The following is a 21,106-nucleotide window of genomic DNA, read 5'->3' as shown; positions in this document are numbered from 1 at the left end:
ATTCCTAGCCTTTGACCTGCTCTTGAAGCCACTGCATTTATATGGCTGGTCCAATTCAGTTTCTTGTCAATGGTAACCTCAAATCTTGGTAGTGGAGGATTCAGTGATAGTAACACCATTGAATATCAAAGGGCAATTGTTAGATTATCTCTTATATGGTCACACTCTGGCATTTGTGTAGTCAAATGTTATTCCAATTATTCAGCCGAAACTTGGATGTTGTCCAGATCTTACTGTATTTGGACATGGACTGTTTTGGTAGCTGGGGAGTCGCAAATTACCCTGAACATTGTACAATCATTGGCGAACGTCAGCACTTCTGACCTTATGATGGAGGGAAGGTCAGTGGCATCCTGCACAGATGTCCTGGATTTGAGAGGATTGACTTCCAAGAACTGCAAACTGCATCCATCCAAGCTAGATATTACTTGTCCTGTAAGCTGTATCCTGCAGTTTCCTGTGCTGACAAATAAGGGAGGCATCATAGTGCTCTGCTAAACATACTAGCACCACAATTACCTCATATGGAGCATGGTATGTGACTGCAACTTGGTTTAAATATTTGGGATTTGTTTACAGTAAACTCCATTCGCTGTGATCGAACATTGTGATCAGGTTTGGTCAATTCATTGGCTGACTGCCATAAAAGTTTTTGGAAGAATGAGCACAGTTCAGGATAAAAGCCAAAAGCTCAAAGGATTTTACGAAGCAACTACTGCATTCGGACTGGGGTGATAATTGTTTCAAGTCAAACTTATAGAGGTAGAGTTAGAATTAAAGTTAGATGTGTTTTGGTTTATTTTTGTTTTGTTTAATTTATTTATTTATTGTCATGTGTATTTTGTTACAGCATCATCTTAAAACACAGAAAAGTAAACCAAAACGTTGAATATAAAGGCAAAAAAAAAGAAATAAAGAGAACGTGTTCAACTTTACAAATGTTCTTGTGAGGTGCTCCACTGTCGGCCATGGGCCTGGTGACTAAACATGAGTCTCCTTCACCATGCCATCTCGTTTGCATCGATGCCCTCATCACTATGAGTCCTCGTTGGCCCTTGCCAATGCTGACGCCACTGATACCGCACTTGCCCAAACTCGACTCTGCTGCCATTAGTCCACTTTGGGTGCAACTTGCTGATGTAGCCACTGCCGTGCTGCTGTATCCCTCATACTAAGCCCAAACTCACCTCTTCTGCCACCTCCATGAATCTGCGCTGGACACAAGCACCACTGGGAACCCAAACCCGTCCCTGCTGCAGCAGCCCTGAGTCAGCATTAAGATCGCCTCATCAGTACAGAAGCTGCCGGGAAACCAGACACGCCAAGCTGCCAACACGAGTCCACGCTAGACTCAGTCAAATCTGTGCTGGGATAACTCACCATGACCAAGCTCTTCATTTTATTAGAGACCAAACTCCCACCTCCCTCAACACTCTGGGATAGAGAATTACAAAAACACAATTGCTTCTATGAAGAAATTTCTCCTTACCACAGTCCTAAATGATTGTCCTTTTTATGGCGAGACTAGTCATTAATATAGCTCAGCCCTGTTTGTGTTCATGACATCATACCAGTCAAAGCCTGCTAATCTGAAAATGAGTCTCCTATTCCTATTGTTTCCTATCCTTTAATCATGTCTCTGTCCATTGTCATACATAATCCCCAACACCAAGAGCTCTTATGTCGCACACCAAACTTATCGAATGTCTTTTACAAATCTATACATGCTACATCCACTAGTTCCCATACCTGTTTCTTTCAACCTCAAATAGATCTGTGAAATATAATTTCCCTTCTTATTAATTCATGTTGAATCTGCCTAATCATATCATTGTTTTAGTCTGCTATTATCACTTCCTTACTAAAATATTGCAGTAGTTTACAGATTATTGTTTTCAGACTGTGATTTCCCTTTTTTGTTTTTCCTATTTTCTACAATAGTGGAGTTATATTTACTCCCTTTCAATCCACTGGGACCGTTCCAGAATTCAATAAATATTGGAAACTCATAACCAGCAATCCTCATGAAATTGCATGCTCACTCCGCCTCTTCTCTGCGAAAATGCATTTAGCTCAAAGAAAGTGTCAGCATTCTTCCTTACACAACTATGAAAGGCAAACTGCAACATTTTCCAAATCTACCCATCTCTAAACAGGACAGAGCTGGGTGCATAAAAGTACATCATTATGATCATCTTCACAACTATTCATAATGGGGTCCTCTCCCTGTTTACAAATTGCAGTGTGGTTGTAATAGGTGACAGATTTCAGTCAGGACATCCTTGCTGAAGCAAGTATGTTGCCCCTCTTATTCCATGCTGAGACCTGGGTGCAGGAAGTATTTCCTGAACATTCCTCCTGATGAGAGCCCTTCTCATCAAAAACCACCAAACACCTGATGACTCATAATATCAATCAGAAGAGACCAGCCAGCACTAATATGAAACTGGCTGGGTGATCCTTTTAAATAGCATTAGAATTGAATTCCTCTGCTGCTGAATACATGGTCAGCCAAACATTATTAACAGACAAAGTAAAAATCAAAAGAACTGCAGATGCTGGGAGTCAGAAACAAAAGCAGAAATTGTTGAATAAGTTCAGCAGGTCTATCAGCAACTAGGGAGAGAAATCAGAGTTAAGGGTCCAGTGATTTTTCCTCAGAATGCTGAGACCTGAAATGTTAACTCTGATTTCTCTCCACAGATGCTGTCAGACATGGGGAAATTTTCCAGCAATTTCTCTTTTAGCTATTAAGAGACAACATCAGCTTAAGTCTTGAGTTTCAAAGTGACAGCATTTCTCTTCAAACTGTGCACAATATCACAATCTATCAACTCCGCATTCTTGTAGCAGGTATTTACTATGTGCTTGAGACTTGTATCGATACGGTCATGTAGGCCTCTAGATTTCAAATGGCATTAAAATGCACTTCTACATGAGTCCTCTGCCAAAGGCAGGTACTACCCATGGTGCTAGGACCTCCAACATGAGAAATGAAAGCAGCCCAACACTAATTTCACTCCTACTGAAATGAAGATTGACTCCATGCTTTTGGTAGCAATTTGATCTGAACTGGGAGTCTAGCCAAAGCAGCCAAGTAGGTCCTCAGGGGGTCTGAGTTACTGTGGCAACATACATTTCAACATGCATGTTGCAGCTTGGACAATGTTGGTAGAAGCTCTGATTTCTTTATATTACATGATTGATCAGGAATCTCTCCCACTCTTACTGCCTACCAAAAGTGTGCATTGAAAGGATTTACAATTGATAGTCAAGTTATTTAGTTACATTATGAACACACCATTCTCATCACTCAGTCTTGGATTGGGACTTGAATCTGCAGCTCTGGATCTGAGGCAGGGACACTACTGACTACACTATGGGTACCCATCCTTATTACACTTCTGAGCTGATGGTGTCTGAAAGTTACTACTCCTCAATTTACTAAATCATCAGTGCTGTGCTTGAAACTTTAATTTTAATTTCTTACTTATTTCTCTGATTATGTTTTATAAAACATGGATAGTCATAGATGCATTCAGCTGCTGGTGGAAAGCCCCTTCCATTAACACACAGAATCAAAGAGTCACATATGCCATAGCCAATTATCATTCTAATTTGTCCCCAAGGAGATTATGTGCTGATGTCCGGATGTGCAAATACATTGGGAATGATGTGCTATTTTAATTCCAGATGTTTCCTCCACATCATGAGGTGGGAAAAGGGAGGACTTTTTCCTGTATTCCTTAACTGCAGTGTTTTTCCTCTTGTTTTGAACAGTGCAAAATATTTCAAGGTCATATGGATTTATCAAGAGATATTTTTTGCATTAAATAAGGCATCCACCCCTTGCCAAATCTTTCAACCTGTATTGTGGCAGATAACTTCATTGAAGAATTAAGAAGCACATTGTGTTAACAGATAAAGTCTTTACAATATTTGTGTTGTTATCTATAATACTACCAGACACCATCTAACACTGCATTTTTAAATGATTTGAAAAAGATTTATAAAGTTATTCAAACATAGGACTTCTGACATTTCGGCAGAGACAGGCAGTACTTGCTTATTTCAACTTTAGGTCCTGTTTTTCACATGGCAACGGACAGTGAATGGAGTGGAATGTGAGAAGTAGTGAGTGGTTTTTGTTAGATCCAAGACTCAGCAGCTTCAGAATTTAATCACTGATCAGGCCTGAATGTATTCTGTCGGGGAATTTGTCAGGTCAAGAATACTGTGATTAAGGCACAAAGGTTACAGGCTGTTTTAATCACACTTTGAGTCCAAATGCCCTAATGATGGTGCAGAGTGGTGGCAGAGAAAGAAAGAAAAAAACGCGGATACCATACTCCACATCTTTGGGATTTCCTTTCTCATGTGCCCAAGATCTGTAGGTTGAGAATCAGCTTGTTAAGTCACAAAGATTCACAGCAGAAGTCTGCAACTGTGAGTTGGCGACATCCTCAATTTGAAGAATTGCCTAGAACAGTGACAGGTTGTAGTAGCCAATTAAACATGTATCTTTCCTAATGCATTTTACCTTTACTTTTTCTCCTATTAATTATGTTACGTAAGTGTGTTACCTACTGTGTCTAATATTCACACAGCAAATACAGGTAATAAGTGGAATTTAATCGCTATTTAAATTATACACTTGAAACTAAGAGTAATTTTTCTAAAACTAGCTCTTCTTGAAATATTCTTGGAAGAATGGTGTTTCATAAAGTCATCACCACCAGGATGTTCCAAAATGTTAAATATCCCCTAGTTTTCAGGCATACTATTCATATGATTGTAACTATTGCAAACTACTTTTGGAACTTAAATACTGAAATCATTCAATTTATAGATTACGACATGTACATAGGTTTAAGAGGAAATCTAAGATGAACTGTAAAATGGCTGGTGTGGGGTGAGCACTGAGCTCAGTCTCAATTTTGATGCCTATATCTATTAATGCTCCAACTGCAAGTGAGAAGGTAAAATAAAAAAAAGATTTTTGGGTAAAGGGAAACAAGCCACAACAGTTAAACTGTTGTAATACATTATCTTCCACATCTTTCATAACTACTGCAAATTAATTACCACCTAGTTTGTTGTTAGCTAACAAAGTATATTATCACACAACAATTATACAGGTGATATCCTTTGTTATGATTACATTTAAATATGTTTTACTTTCAGCGATCAATCTTTTGGTAAATGACGAACGTGGATCAATATTTTGGGAAAAGCTTCATTCTCTTGACGTAATCCTTCCTTATAAATTAAATTAAATTCGGATTCAGTTTAGCACAAAGAGTGCCTTCATTGTTTTACAGCCATCAGCAATAGTCCCAGTTGCTGCTCTTTTTTGGCAGGCTCAAACTCTTCCATGACTATACCATACACATCATCCATTAAGCAATTTTTCTGGGGAAGGACAGATACATTTGGGTACAGATTTCAGCAGAGGCATTGAGGCATAATGAAATATGCTATCTGTCTAACATCCTAGGTGTGGTAGTAAATCACAACTTATTCCAGATAAATGTCATTAGCTAGCTTACAAATACGGACAATACTTTAAAGTCGCCTCCAATCACCAATATAAACAAGGTCAATTAAGTACAAGGGCACAGTAATTGGGAAGCAAAGTCAGTTGACTTGCTACAGATTGAAGTTAATGTAGAGTAAATTCAAAGTGGCAAGGAGACATGCCAACCATAAGGTTCTTGTGATACAGTGTAATGTTCCTACTTCTGGGCCAGAAAGTCTGTCTTCAGGTCCCAGCTGCTCCAGAGGTGTGTCAGAACATGTCCAAACTGGTTGACGAGAAATATCATTAAGAGTTCACCTATTTACTAATCTGTTTGTAGTTCACAGGAAATGTCAGCTTTGGACACTGGCATCAAAGATATTAGTAGAAACTTCTTGTTGCTTGGGACTGAAGCAATGATACCTCAATATGTGTTGCTAGCAACTGTAACATTGAAGAGTTGCTATGGAGCTGTCCAGTCCTGTTAAAGCATGGAAAAGACCCCAGTTCCTGAGTTCCCATCAGAGAGTCTGAAAGTCGAAACTTCTCTGTTTGCTAGTTCAAAAGGGAGTAAGATCCTACTCAAATTTCTGTGCCAGTGGGAATAACTTATATGACAAAATTTTATTTCTCTAGACTTCCCTTCCTTCAAAATACATTATTGGGACAGAATTCAAGTAATGCTGCTGTATATCTCCTTGTGTTTATTTGATAAGGAATGATTGGCAATTGGTGACAGGAGTGGGGGATTTCTGCTGGTGATAAGTTACAATTTGATTTAGCTAAAGTCCTTCCATTTAAAATATATGATTTTATGTCACTTTTATTAACACGGTGCAGACCAAATTGTATGCAAATAAGCTGGTAGACAACAACTTTGTGCTCCCACCATAGCTTAAAACAAAATTAACATTTATGTACTGTGCTCAGTGCAAACATCCTGATTCTTTACTCAAACTTTCATAAAAAGACAATAAAAAAGTTCATAATGTACAGAAATTTTAGTTACTATCCCCCACAATTGATATCCTTAATATTATGAACACAACATTTCTGAAAAAAAATGCAAATTAAAGAGATATGAAATTTGACATACAGTAGGGATATAAATCAGGGAATAAAGATTGTTTTTTTCCTCAAGTACTTGCATATCATTCAAAAAACAAAGAACAGAGGATGCTGGAAATCCTGACACCCTCTCTCAACACTCCATCACAACCAAAACAGAAATTCCTGGAGAAATCAGCAACTCTGGCAACCTCTGTGGAGAGAAAACTGGAGTCAATGTTTCTGATCAGATCTGGAGAAAGGTCACTGGACCCAAAACATTGACTCTGCTTTCTCTCCAAAGAGGCTGCCAGATGTGCTGATTTTTGTCATTGTATATGGTTAATGATTTTTGCTTGTTAGAAAATGTACAGCATTTTAGAAAAAAATTATGTCGACATTCTACTGTTTAAATTGAAGTGTGTTTTAGGAGTATATTTTTGTGGCTGCTTTATCAGCAAGTAGAAGGTTACTTCATGCACTGATGAAATTGGTATAGAAGACATTCATTACATCTTAAGAAATGAATTTGACCTCACATTAACCTTTGTTTTCTCCTTATGTGCTGGTAGGATTGGAATTTAATCTTAATGAGTGTAACAACTAAAAAGATAAGCAGGCACAGAAAGAAGAATTATTATCCCACTAATCAAGGGGTTACAAATTATTAGGGAATAGAAAAGTTATCAGTTAAATTTAAAGCTGCTGTATCAGGATACCTAACAAAACTATTCTTAAATATCTAGCTGTAATGAAGGGCAGCGTATTCATTCATTTTGCAATGTGATCCAATAACTGTTTTATATTGCAATTATTTTGAAACCATTGAAAAGCAGAACTGATGAGATCCATACCTGCATGTTTTGCAGGATGATGCTGAAATTGGAAGAATATTTTTCTCAGCAATATACCTCAAAAAATGATATTGCCTTTTGGGTCATTTTTGGGTGGTTTAGATTCAAACATTTCACCTTACCATTGCTGTATTGGTACCTGGAAAAATCCATGCTGCATAAAATGTGATAATTGATGCCATCGTGATATTTTCACAATAAATTATTTTGAAACATTAACAAATTTGATAGACCACACAATTTAATTGTTGTGATATCACTGCACACTTCAATTTACAGAAATTTTATGGGAATGATATTGATTATTTAAACTTGTACTGCTAATGGCTGAATTGGCAAAAGTGGCTGGATTTTCCAGTGGCCAGATAGTCATTGCTGCAGCATTGATGAGAGTTACATGTTGGAACCCTGAAGAGTCCGCGACAGAGCAGACTCAGAGGAAATTGTCAGGGAAACTGAAATTGGAACCTTCCAAAAGCATCAATTTAAATCAGAGTTAACAGTTGCTCAGGGAAAGTTAGAAGATTAAAAACTTAGTCTTACTCCTGGATTGCTATTAAACAGACACCCCAACTCAGCATTCACACTTCAACTGCACATTCGCACAGACTCCCTTCTATTCCTCAGCCCGTGATCCAACTGCTATTTTCCTCATCCACTGCTGGATCTGTCACCTTGACATCAGTTGCAAATTTCCAGTTCGCTTGGCTCCAGCTGCTTCCTCTTGACCGTGGATGTGCGATCCCTTCACACATCCTTCTCCCAGTCAGGATGGCCTCAGGGCAAATATCTGAACCATCCTCATCCACCACCATCCCTCTCTGCCTGGCCAATGGGTCCTCAGTTTGAATAATTTCTCCTTCAACTCCTCTCACTTTCTTCAGGTCAAAGGGGTGGCCATGGGTACCCTAATGCTGCCTAGTTATGCCTGTCTCTTTACGGTGTAAACGGAACATTTCTTGTTCCAGTCCTAATGCGGCTCTCACCCACAACTCCTCCTCTGGTACACTGATTACATCATTGATGCTGCTTCTCTCTCTTATCCAGAACTGGAAAAAATTATCAATTTCACTTCCAATTTCCAACCTGCCCTCACCTAAACTGGTCCATCTCGGACATCACTGTTTCTTCCCTTCCTCAACATCCCTGTTTGCAATTCTGGGATAGGTTGGCCACTGATATCCACTACAAAGTTCACAACTCCCAGGGTTCCCTTGAATATACTTCCTCACACCCTGCTTCCTGTAAAGACTGTATTCCATTTTCCCAGCTCCTCTACCTCTACCACATCTGTTCTGAAGATCCCAGCTCCTCTACCTCTACCACATCTGTTCTGAAGATCCACAAAGGATTCCTGCTTCCATGGTTGACTGGGCCCTTAACCATGTTGGACACATCTCTCACCCCCCTATCTCCAACAGGATACCACAACAAGACACATATTCCCCTCCCTCCCCTTGGCAACATTCCACAGAGTCTACTTGCTCTGAGACACTTGGGTACACTCCTCAAAGAACAACATTTCATTTTCCTCTTGGGGAACCTGCAACCTCTAGGATCAAAATTGAGTTCAACAACTTTACAGCCTGATTCCATCTTCCCAGTTTTTTACCCACCCCATATCTGGTCTTGTAATGACGTGGGTTGCTTTTAGCACAGTCACCCATTCCTACACAATCTTATGCCCATTATCATATTATACTAGATTGCAATCAGTACTGCTGACCCATTTTCTCGCACTTAGCTCTTATTGTGTCTTATTCAGCTTTTCTTCTCTGCTGGCCTGCTATCTATAATCTCCTTGTTTATTTAAAACTTTCACATACCTTTCTCCGTGGATTCCATCTCCTCCTATCCACTCACCTCTCCCCTTCCCCCTCCACTCCTTCAACTTCAGCATAAATGTCAATTTGTCATAGCTTATAACAGTTCTGAAGAAGGGTCACTGGACTCAACTCTGTTTATATTCCACAGATGCTGCCAGACGTTCCAAGTTTCTCCAGCAATTTCTGCTTTTGTACTCATTCCCCCGACTTACCTACATACTTGCCCTTTGACAGGACTTGGAAAAATTTCTGCCTGTGCTGCTGGTTAAGTAAGTCATAGAATACAGCAATTACTAACATAATAAAGAAGCTGCAGTCTGACTATACCCCACCAAACACCTGATTCTTCTGCACATCGAGGGCCCTGTTAAACTTAAAGTATGCTCCAAATTTCTGAAGGACCCATGATCAGAATTTCTGGCCAGAAGAGAGGTCTTAAAACTAAAAAATGGGAGTGGAGTGGCAATCTGACTGTCAATCTGCCACTCCTTGGAAAATCCAGTCCATTGTGACTTGTAAAAGTCCTTCAATTAAATACATAATCTTAAAGCACTTACAGTAATGTCTCGCAGACTAAATCACATGAAAATCAGTTGGGCAGACAACAACTTGATGTTCCAATACCAGTTTCACCTTAGATTAACACTTCGGAATTGTGCTGAAAACATTTATGCTCCCAACACAGTTTAATTTTAATCTAACATTTATGTGCTGTGCTCAAAGCAAAACATGCTGCTTCTTTTTGCAAGCTTTTACAAGATAGCAATAGGAAAGTACATAATATATGGAAATTCTAGACTACTTCCCCACTTATTGGGAAAAAGGCAAGGCTACTAACTTGATACTTATAAAAATCTAAAAATAATTGTTTCAACTGGTATGTGCTCAATGGCAGAACTAAAGCATGACAGAGATTGCAAATATGGAGATGTACTTTGAAATTCAAAGGAAAAGAAAACCTTAAAATGCTGCTGTAACTCTCACAATGTTTTACTGAATAAAATATCTAGTCTGATGCCTATGAGCTGATCACCAAATGATCTCAGATCCTTACAGAGATTCCAGACAAAAGCTCAAATAAAAGTCTCAAACTTTGATCAGCTATTGCTGACTTTCCCAAAACCATATTCAAATTGGATGGCTGTGAATGTTCAACCATCATTGGCAATGGACTCTTTGATGCTGTAGAAAAGCAGACAGCTAAAAGAATAAAGAACAGGAGTTGGAAATACACATTGTTACTCCACAGAATTCTTACATTGATGTTGTGCACTTGCAAGCAAGCTGCAAGAACATTTCTTTCTCTTCTAGGTTGTGGGTTATGACTAATAAGTTACAAACCTTGATCTCAGCTGTGGGAGGGCAAAAGTAGGTGGGCTTAAGTAATCATCATGTAATATAGGCATGTTGGGTACAGGCACTTATTACATTAGATAACTCAAATACCTTATATTTGCAATTATTGGGATGTTATTTTTATTGCTAGAATACTTACCAAGCATTTGGACCTCTTGTGTAATTCCATAAATGTCAATCAATGCCCAGAGTGGTCCTGAAACATTAATACCACACTGGAAAAGAACAGGATCTTCATCGTTCACATTGTAAAATACTCGTCCATGTCTGTCCACCCAAAAAGCAAGGACATTGTCTTTCAGAGCAAATCTTTCAGGCAAAGCTTTGGCCCAGAAACCAGGCCTGGTTACCAAATCAGGGCAGGCATACTTTGGGATATCTGCAGAGCTCATCTGAGAGGGATCATGACTTGTAAAACCAAACCGTAAAGCACCACTCCATCCATGAAGTACCACTGATAACCGTAATCGCACTTTTTCATAGAGGTGAACTGGACGGTTGCTGAACGTTACACCATTACAGAAACTGTTTTTCCGGGTGGCTTTTCTGAAATGCGAGTCCAAACGAACATTTTTCCCTTTGGCCTGCGAATGAAATCTCGGAGGTTCAGCGATGTTTAAATGTGCTCTCCGTTCATGACCGCTGGTTGGAACTGTATAATACTGACGAGCAGATCCAGAACGGGTCTGGTGAGCTGCATCTGTAAGGTTAAAATTGAATAGTGTTAAAAAGGCTGTCAAATTTTAGTTCAATATAATGAACACGTTCCTTCAATGACAGTAAGTTATTTATCAATAGGAGCTTCTATAAAACTGAACACCGTATCTAGTTTAATATGAGTGTTAATCTATTTTCTATTTGTTTCATCACTGCTGATTCTTAAATATTTGCTAGCTGGTCTTTGATACCTTCACAAATCCTCTCCCAGCAGAAGTGTAGGATGATAAATGTCTCCAGGTCTTAACTGAATATTGATGTTGTTCTACAACTACACTGTATGTACTACAATTCAAACTTGAAATAGTTAGTAGCATCAGTTTCCATAAAAAATTATATAAACTGGTATAGTGTCATAATTAAAAATTGCTTGGCCAATACAGGCAGGGAGTTCCTCTGAATATTTAACAGCCCTGGTGCTCAAGCCCAGAACCTTGTGATTAATAGCCCAACATCGGATCTTTAAGCTCATCTAACTGAATGGCTCATTTCGAAAGAACTACTTTGCTTGTCAAATGTCTCAGGTAAATTGCTCTTGGCTCAGAATGAAGAGATTTCTATCTATTGCAACAACTGCAGTGGACAAGTTAATAATATCAACAGATCAAATCTATGTTTAGAATTGTCAAGGTATCAACCACCTGAATAAAACTAGGTACTGAATGTTAAATGTTGAAATATTTTTGCATCTTATTTTTTAAGGATAAAGTGATAATCATTTTGTTTTACTTAGTTGACTGTTGCAATAAAAATCGTAACAAATTGTTTAATATTTGTGCTTTCCACCTTATTTATAAAGAACATAAGAACAAGGAGCAGGAGTAGGCCATCTGGCCCTTTGAGCCTGCTCAGCCTATCAATACGATCATGGCTGATCTTTTTGTGGACTCAGATCCACCTGCGCTCTGACCATAGCCCTTAATTTCTTTATTGTTCAAAAAAAAGTTATCTTAGCTTTAAAAACGTTTACTGAATTAGTGTCAACTACCTCACTGGGCAAGGAATTCCATAGATTTACAACCTTCTGAGTGAAGAAGTTCCTTCTGAATTCAGTCCTAAATCTGCTCCCACTAATCCTGAGGCTCTTGTCTTAGTTGCACCTGCCGGTGGAAACATTCTGTCTACTTCAATCTTATCTATTTTCTTCATAATTTAATATGTTTCTATAGGATACCCCCTCATTTTTCTGAATTCCAATGAATATAATCCCAGTCTACTTAGCTTCTCCTCATAAGCCAACCCTCTCAACTCCAGAATCAACCTATTGAACCTCCTCTGCATCCCCTCCAGTGCCAGTACATCTTTGCTTCAGTAAGGAGACCAAAACTGCACATAGTACTATCAGATACTTGTGAGGTCAAACAACAGTGGAGGAATTTAAAAGTGTTACATATTTAAGAAATTGAATAACAAGATTAGGATTCTCACAAACCACATGCTCAAACCTAGTTCAATTTGAAAAACGCTGAATGGGAGACAAACTTCATTTTGTTACACATTCTCAAACATCTAGGATTAGGACATTAAACAGACTGCTTACTGGAGAATGTCCACAATTTTTTAGATTATTTACTTACAGTGTGGAAACAGGCCCTTCGGCCCAACAAGTCCACACCGACCCGCCAAAGCACAACCCACCCAGACCCCTTCACCTAACACTACGGGCAATTTAGCATAGCCAATTCACCTAATCTGCACATTTTTGGACTGTGGGGGGAAACCGGAGCGTCTGGAGGAAACCCACGCAGGCATGGGGAGAATGAGCAAACTCCACACAGTCAGTCGCCTGAGGCGGGAATTGAACCTGGGTCTCTGGCGCTGTGAGACAACGGTGCTAACCACTGTGCCACCGTGCTGCCCACTAAATTGCTAAAGTACAATTTATAATAATCTTTCCAAAATAGGCTACCATTATAACATCCTCAGTGCTGATTTATTGCTATGCTTCAGACTATATTGGAAGTTCTTGGCCCTTTTATGGATTACTACAGATATTCAAAGTAAAGAATCACCCTGAAAAACGATGTTTGAGACAGTCAGAAGGGATGGACTTCGCTGTAAAGGAACCATTATTTGGGTGATTTGAAGAGGCAACAAATAAAGGTACTTCAGATGTAAAATTAAATTTGAAATCAGTACAAAATGAGGAAGTCCAATTTGGGATGTGGAACAGAATGGCTAATCCTAATCTGAACAGATTTTATCATCATCCTGTCATATACCTGGTACAAAAATAAGTACACCTTGTTTGCATAAGTGAGTTCTGTGGTTAAAAAAAAGTATGAATTCATCAGCCAGACACCTGTTGTAAAATATTTAATGTATCAATCTTTATAGAAATGTCTGAACATTTTCAATCTGCCTTCTTCTAGTTTCCACATACAGTGAATGTTTGGAATCCTCTGCCCCCAGAGGGCTGAGAGGTTTAGACTAAGATTGATAAATACTTTTGAAGGAGAAATATCATGGAATTTGGAGATTGTGCAGGAAAACGGTGTTGAAGTGGAAAATCCACCATGATCCATTTGAAAGGCCTGAATAGCCCACACTGCTCCTCTTTCTTATGTTCTTACATATATTTCATAAGTTAGAATAATGGCACGTAACATTAAAATAATTCTTTATGCACTTTTCAGGAATCAAATTTTAGTGGACTGTTAAATGAAAATCTAACTAGTGCAGATTTATAAATCTGAGAGCAAAAGTAAAGAAAACAAAAATAAGCTAAACAAGTCAGCTTTTAGTCAACATTAAAGGTCTAATACCCTTACATAGGATTGGTCAGAAACCTCAGCAAGTGACCAATTTCATGACTAATAATTCATGGGATTCCTTTCAGGTACAGACTGAATCACGAATAGTATTATTTAAAGGGGCACTCAGACATAGGTGCTCAAGTCTTCGGAGTGTGTGCACCAAATGGATTTGCTTGTGAGGAGTGACCCACCAAAGAGGAATTTCCAACTTTAAGCACCTCACATCCTATGAAGGAGAAGGCATGCAGCCTGGGGGAAGCATTCTGTAACATATTGAGATCAATATCATATTGCTTGCACTTCTAGTCTTCTTTCCTGCAGATTCCCGATTAAGGGAATGACAATGAAGATAAAGATGAAGGTAGGAGAGCTGAAACCACAGAGGCATCAGTGCAAACAGATGAATGTAGTTATGAGTCATCATGGATTAGATGATAAAGCTGATTCATTGTATCTTTGATGAAACAAATATACCATTGCACAAAACTCCTCCGTAATAGCCTCATTTAATCTGTTTGGCTGTATAGTCAATGGTAGGAGGTGGGGTATCTAGTGACGTGCATCCTCTTTAAATGCTCCCTTCTTTGCCCTTTTCTAGGTTTCTCATGTTCCATGCTATGGCCCACAGGTGTAGTCCCAAACAGAATACCATACTTCCTCAGGCGAAGCTCTTAGCTGGGGTAGGATGGTTGGGTAAAATTCAACAAACAGAAATCGAAATTGCTGGAAAAGCTCAGAACTGTCTGAGGAAGTGTCACCAGGCCAAAACATGAACATTGATTTCTCTTCACAGATGGCTGCCAGACCTGCTGAGGTTTTCCTGCAATTTCTGTTTCTGTTTATGATTTACAGCACCTGCAGTTCTTTCAGATTTTATTGAGTAAAACTGCCAGTTTGTTTTCATCCTTTCAGAAGCAGTAAGAAGGTCCAGGTGTGTTTGCGTAGATCCAGTTCAAAAAGAAAATTCAATCTCAGGAATCACTAATGAAACTCTTTAAGCTTAGATGCTCCTCATTTCTATCTGTATCAGGAAATTATGATCAGATCCGTGTTTTATAAATCTGAGTTTAACTTACAACTAATGCATTATAAAAATAATGCAGGCAAGATGGAAATGTAACACTATTGACTATTTTTTAAAATGAACATATTCAGGACCAATGTTCCTCTAACTTCTATTTGCTGTACTTTAAGATTATGAACAAATGGAGCTTAATAAGCCATTCATTCCCTCGCGGCATTCAATAAGATCATGACTGATCTGATTGTGGCCCAACCTCATCTCCTGTCCAAATCCCATATCCCTCAACACCCTTCTAGATTAAAAGAACTGTCTAACTGTGATCCAGCCCAGTGCACTCTGAATGAATATGTTGCACTGCATAATTCCTGTAAGACTGCCACATGTCTGTGCATGCACACATCTTAAAAGGAATATTTCTTTGCATAGGCTATTTGTTCCTGATGCAACCATTTCCCAATTACTGCACATCCACGCAAATTAGAAGGAATAATCTCAGGTCTCAACTGGTGATATGGTTAGGACAAATAAATACAAGTGATTTAAAGTTGAATAACTGGCAGAAACCACTTCTCAATTTTGCTGCCACAAATAAGTATAAAATCACATAATACCAGGTTATAGTTCAACTGATTTACAGTATTTAGAAGCACTAGCTTTTGGAGCGCTGCTCCTTCATTTACCTAATGAAGGAGCAGCATTCTGAAAGCTAGTGATTCCAAATAAACCTGCTGGACTATAACCTGGTGTTGTGTGACTTTTAACTTTGTCCACTCCAATCCAACACCAGCTCCTCCACATCACAAATAAGTATGGGGACCAAAAGGTGGAAGACTTCATTCTAAGAAAGGATCACGGGACCTGAAGCATTATCTTTGATTTGTCTTCACATTTGCTAGCAGAGCTGCTGAGCTTTTGCAACAACTTCTGTTTTTGTTTCTGATTTACACTGTTCACAGTTCATCAGGTATTCATTTGGAAGAATTCACCTTTCCTACATTCATTTTTAGAAGAAAGGTTATTTTGCCATTCAACTTCAGGTGGCACTGCACCCATGTATGACATAATAACAAGTAAATAGAGCAAAGAAAAAATGAGCCATTTATGGTGTCATCTGCATTATATTAGACAACTATTGAAGGAAGTGTACATCTCCCTGAAATCTGTATCATTTTTCACTGCTGGAAAGTTTATGAAGCATTATAACTTATTCCCACCTGCAAGATTTACAGACTGTGGAGCTGTCACATTGGTTAAAAGGTTACACCTCATTGTCCTGGCCAGAGATTCTATAGAATCAATTGTCCATTTATTGCATGTGGTACATTAGTTTATTGTATATTGATAAACTGTTACTGTTCTGATGTAAATTAGACCGAGGTGATTGCCGGTAACAAGTATCTGTTTGGAGTGTGCAGTTGCTTGCAACAACTTCTTTGATATTCATGAAGAAGCTCATTTGGTTTTTAAAACTCCATATACAGAAGCTTGCACAAAAACTGAGAATTTGTAAGACAACACAACGTTGTTCATCTATTTTGCTAAAAATACGTTCTTTGTAAATTGACAAAACGCACACATTCTGATGTAACAGAAAATAAGGTGAGGAGAAATAAGATTGAATGCAATATTTTTTAAAAGGTCCTGGCACAAGTCCAGGGTACCTTTTGACTTGGAAAGCAATCATTAATTGGAATTAAGTGCATAAAAAATGAAAAGGATGTTAATATTATATACAAGGTTATCATTATCCTGTAATTTAACTGTACTACATCAGTGCATAATTTTCTAGAACTGGTCTTTTTCTAAGCAAGTTTTAGGATCTCCTCAAAGTTACTCACATTCATTAGTTTAACAATGAAGCAGCTGACAAATATATAAAATTATTTATGGAATTGCTTTGAACTTGTGCACCTATTCATAAATAAATGGCCCTGTGAAATGGACACGTGACCATTTATTTGGTTCTAAAAGCTATATTATATTAATTTACTAGTTTTCTATTGGAAATAAATTAGAACTATTTTTCCTAAAAGCATAAAAACAAACCAATCACCACAAAAGAAAATGTTATTACGTCTACTCAACTTGTTCTTATAAATGACAACAAGTGCCATAAGAATTTGTTCAGTATTTGCCATCTGAAAAAAAAATCTTTGACAACCATTTGCTTCCTTTGTAAACTACTGATATATTTACCAAGGTCATTGCATACAAGTTATTCAGTTCAATGATATAATCCATTTCGAACAGCTTTTGAAGGCTTTTTGAGCATGGTATCTCTGGAAACCTACGGGTCAACATGGCTGTATTAACTCAAACAGTGAGCCATGTTGTTCTGAACAGTTAACAGCATGACAGCAAACAATGTGCATTCACAGACTCCAGCTGCAAATCTACAACATTTGACCAGAATTATCTCAGACCAATTAAAAAAAGTTCAATTCAAGTGGTAAACCATTGTATAGAACAGAAATGCTTTGTAATTAGGTTGGGATGCTAACAGTATCACAATCAGACTCTTTACTCAAAGCAACTGTTCTTTATTTTGACTATTGAAAGTTCCATGTAAAAAAAACAGATGGTGGCCCAGATGGCTGCTTTTCCTAAGAAAGTTACAATTTAATGGACATAAGTGATTGTTAGTTTTCATTTGCTCATGTTCCACTGCACGTTAAAAAAAAACACTCACAATATTCTTATGGGATGAACAGAGTGGAAGGGGAGATAATTACTCTTGGTAATTATGCACTCATAATCCAAAGAGATTTAAGAGTTTTCACAATCTATTAACAAGAATCCTTTTGGGATTTTTTTGAAATGGAAAACATTTCTCAAATTCTTTCTAAAAATAACCTTCCATTTTTCATCCACAGTGATTACAAATGTGATTCAACATTCAAGGCTCACCACAACTGAAACCTTTTGATAATACTGAATTCTACTGCTCTTTTATACTTCAGTAAACAAAATCACTTTGTATTGCAGAGTTTATCTTCATAATTTCTATATTAAGCAGGTAAACTTAAAAAAGTACAGTAAAAGAGCAAAATCCTTTAAAGCACTAGATAGCCACAGCCTTTTGAGTGCAGTTTTTTTTTAAATGATAATGTGTAAAACCAATAATTGATATAAATTCTCCTGGAAATTAAGGACATAAAATGTGTTAGTTAGGCCTAGATATCTTGGAACTGCATCACTGCAGAAAGCATCAGAGCTGCACCTTCCTATTCACAGTTTCATTTGTTTCCTTGACAGCACATGGTATAATGACATATGTGCTATATTAAAACATCTGTCACTGTACCAGATGAAAGGCAATCTCTTCTTCAAAACTGACATAAATGTTAAAAAACAAAATAACTGTTTGGTTAAAGGTTACACAAATCTTTTACAAATTAACACCAAAGATGTTCTGCTCAGCACTCCTAACATGGTGGGAGAGTATTGGAAAATTTAATATCCCCAGCATATGATTTTCACAATTGTTAGATTAGATTCCCTGCACAATGGAAACAGGCCTTCAGCCCAACAAGTCCACACTGAACCTCCAAAAATTAACCTACCCATACCCTATATTTACCTCTGACTAATGCACCTACCACTATGGGTAATTGAGCATAGCCAATTCACCCAACCTGCAAATCTTTGGACTGTGGGAGGAAACCCATGCAGACACGGGGAGAATGTGCAAACTCCACTGAGACAGTCGCCTGAGGCAGGAATCAAACCCAGGTCCTTGGCACCATGAGGCTGCAGTACTAACCACTGAGCTACCATGCCAACCCACAATTTCCAACAATTAAAATAGCTGGTTGGAAAAGCAATGGCTGTGATTGCACATAAGTCTGATAGTAGCATGTTGGTGAAAATGAAAATTACCAATTATAACTTAACAATACTGTTCTGCGAGAATAGATAGGAGCTGTTTTTCCTGCTAGGGGCCTGCCATCCTGGAGCTGTACTGTTAGAGAACTAGTTTGTAGATTACAGTATATAAAAACATTGGTAATTTCCACTTAATCAGAAGAGAAGTTGGTAGCTTCACTTTGGTTTATTGGAAAATGTGATTAAATAAAAGATCTGTGGTTTACCACAGAAAAAAAATCTAAATTCTAAACTGTTGACAGCAATCTTTGGATTATATAATTATACATGATATTGAACATTTAGGAACAATTTTCTTTTGCATCACAAATATTTATACAAAGATTAACATTTATGTTAAAGTAGAATGGTAAAAATGAACAAAACTGAACAAATCATAGCACATGCATCATTTGAATGCAAAGATGCTGTTGATTGGTGAGTTGCTATATGTGAAATACATTGGAAGGATTTTTTTTTGTATTTGCTGGGGTTTCTGCTTATTTTAGGGCTCCTTTTGAATTGTATACATCACTCTCTTTTGAGCAGGTTCCAAAATGGGAAACAGTAGTCAGCCAGTCTGCCAGTAATAAATCAATATCTTTTCTTTAGAAATCAATGTTAAAAGTTACTTTGCTGGTTGGAATGACATGAGTAAAATATTAATATTTGTAGCTTGATAGCCACTAGAAACTTCTGGTTGTTGTGTTACTTGTGATCAGTTGTAAAACCCAAATATAACCCTACCTCCTCCTACCGTCCCCTTGACCACGACCCCACCCCCCACCACCAAACCATCATCTCCCAGACCATCCATAACCTCATCACCTCAGGGGACCTCCCATCCACCGCCTCCAACCTCATAGTCCCACAACCCCGCACCGCCCGTTTCTACCTCCTGCCCAAAATCCACAAACCTGACTGCCCCGGACGACCCATCGTCTCAGCCTGCTCCTGCCCAACCGAACTCATCTCGGCATACCTCGACACGGTCCTGTCCCCATTAGTCCAAGAACTCCCCACCTACGTTCATGACACCACCCACGCCCTCCACCTCCTCCAGGATTTCCGCTTTCCCGGTCCCCAACGCCTCATCGTCACCATGGACATCCAGTCCCTGTACACCTCCATCCCCCATCACGAAGGACTCAAAGCACTCCGCTTCTTCCTTTCCCGCCGTACCACCCAGTACCCTTCCACCGACACCCTCCTTCGACTGACCGAACTGGTCCTCACCCTGAACAACTTTTCTTTCCAATCCTCCCACTTTCTCCAAACAAAAGGAGTAGCCATGGGCACCCGCATGGGCCCCAGCTATGCCTGCCTCTTCGTAGGGTATGTGGAACAATCCATCTTCCGCAACTACACTGGCCCCACCCCCCATCTTTTTCTTCGCTACATTGATGACTGTATCGGCGCTACCTCGTGCTCCCACGAGGAGGTTGAACAGTTCATCCACTTCACGAACACCTTCCACCCCGACCTCAAATTCACCTGGACAGTCTCGGACTCCTCCCTCCCCTTCCTAGACCTTTCTGTTTCTATCTCAGGCGACCGAATCAACACGGACATCTACTACAAACCTACCGACTCCCACAGCTACCTGGACTACACCTCCTCCCATCCTGCCCCCTGTAAAAACGCCATCCCATTCTCCCAATTCCTTCGTCTCCGCCGCATCTGCTCCCAGGAGGACCAGTTCAAAATACGTACAACACAGATGGCCTCCTTCTTCAAGGACCGCAATTTCCCCCCCGACGTGGTCGACGGTGCCCTCCACCGCATCTCCTCCACTTCCCGCTCCTCCGCCCTTGAGCCCCGCCCCTCCAACCGCCACCAGGACAGAACCCCACTGGTCCTCACCTACCACCCCACCAATCTCCATGTACAGCGCATCATCCGCCGTCACTTCCGCCACCTCCAAACAGACCCCAGCACCAAGGATATATTTCCCTCCCCCCCCTATCAGCTTTCCGTAGAGACCACTCCCTCCGCGACTCCCTTGTCAGATCCACACCCCCCACCGACCCAACCTCCACTCCCCGCACCTTCCCTTGCAACCGCAGGAGGTGCAACACTTGCGCCCACACCTCCCCCCTCACTTCTCTCCAAGGCCCCAAAGGAAACTTCCATATCCGCCACAG

The 21,106-nt window shown here is 39.3% G+C and overlaps 1 protein-coding gene across 2 annotated transcripts in view; it reads right to left on the bottom strand.

Annotated features, from left to right (window-relative positions):
- The window catches only part of neurl1b (neuralized E3 ubiquitin protein ligase 1B), a 498,938-nt gene that overhangs the window by 32,270 nt on the left and 445,562 nt on the right, over positions 1 to 21,106 (bottom strand). For both annotated transcript variants that reach the window (XM_043703797.2, XM_043703798.2), the window contains exon 2: positions 10,741 to 11,301. In XM_043703797.2, coding sequence (XP_043559732.1) covers positions 10,741 to 11,301 — 561 coding nt within the window. The remainder of the gene's footprint in view (positions 1 to 10,740; positions 11,302 to 21,106) is intronic.

This window comes from Chiloscyllium plagiosum, unplaced genomic scaffold, assembly GCF_037043375.1.
Source record: "Chiloscyllium plagiosum isolate Xiang-an unplaced genomic scaffold, Cpla_swu_hap1 HiC_scaffold_16, whole genome shotgun sequence".
Lineage (NCBI taxonomy): Eukaryota > Metazoa > Chordata > Chondrichthyes > Orectolobiformes > Hemiscylliidae > Chiloscyllium > Chiloscyllium plagiosum.
This window is presented reverse-complemented; position numbering and strand designations above follow the sequence as displayed.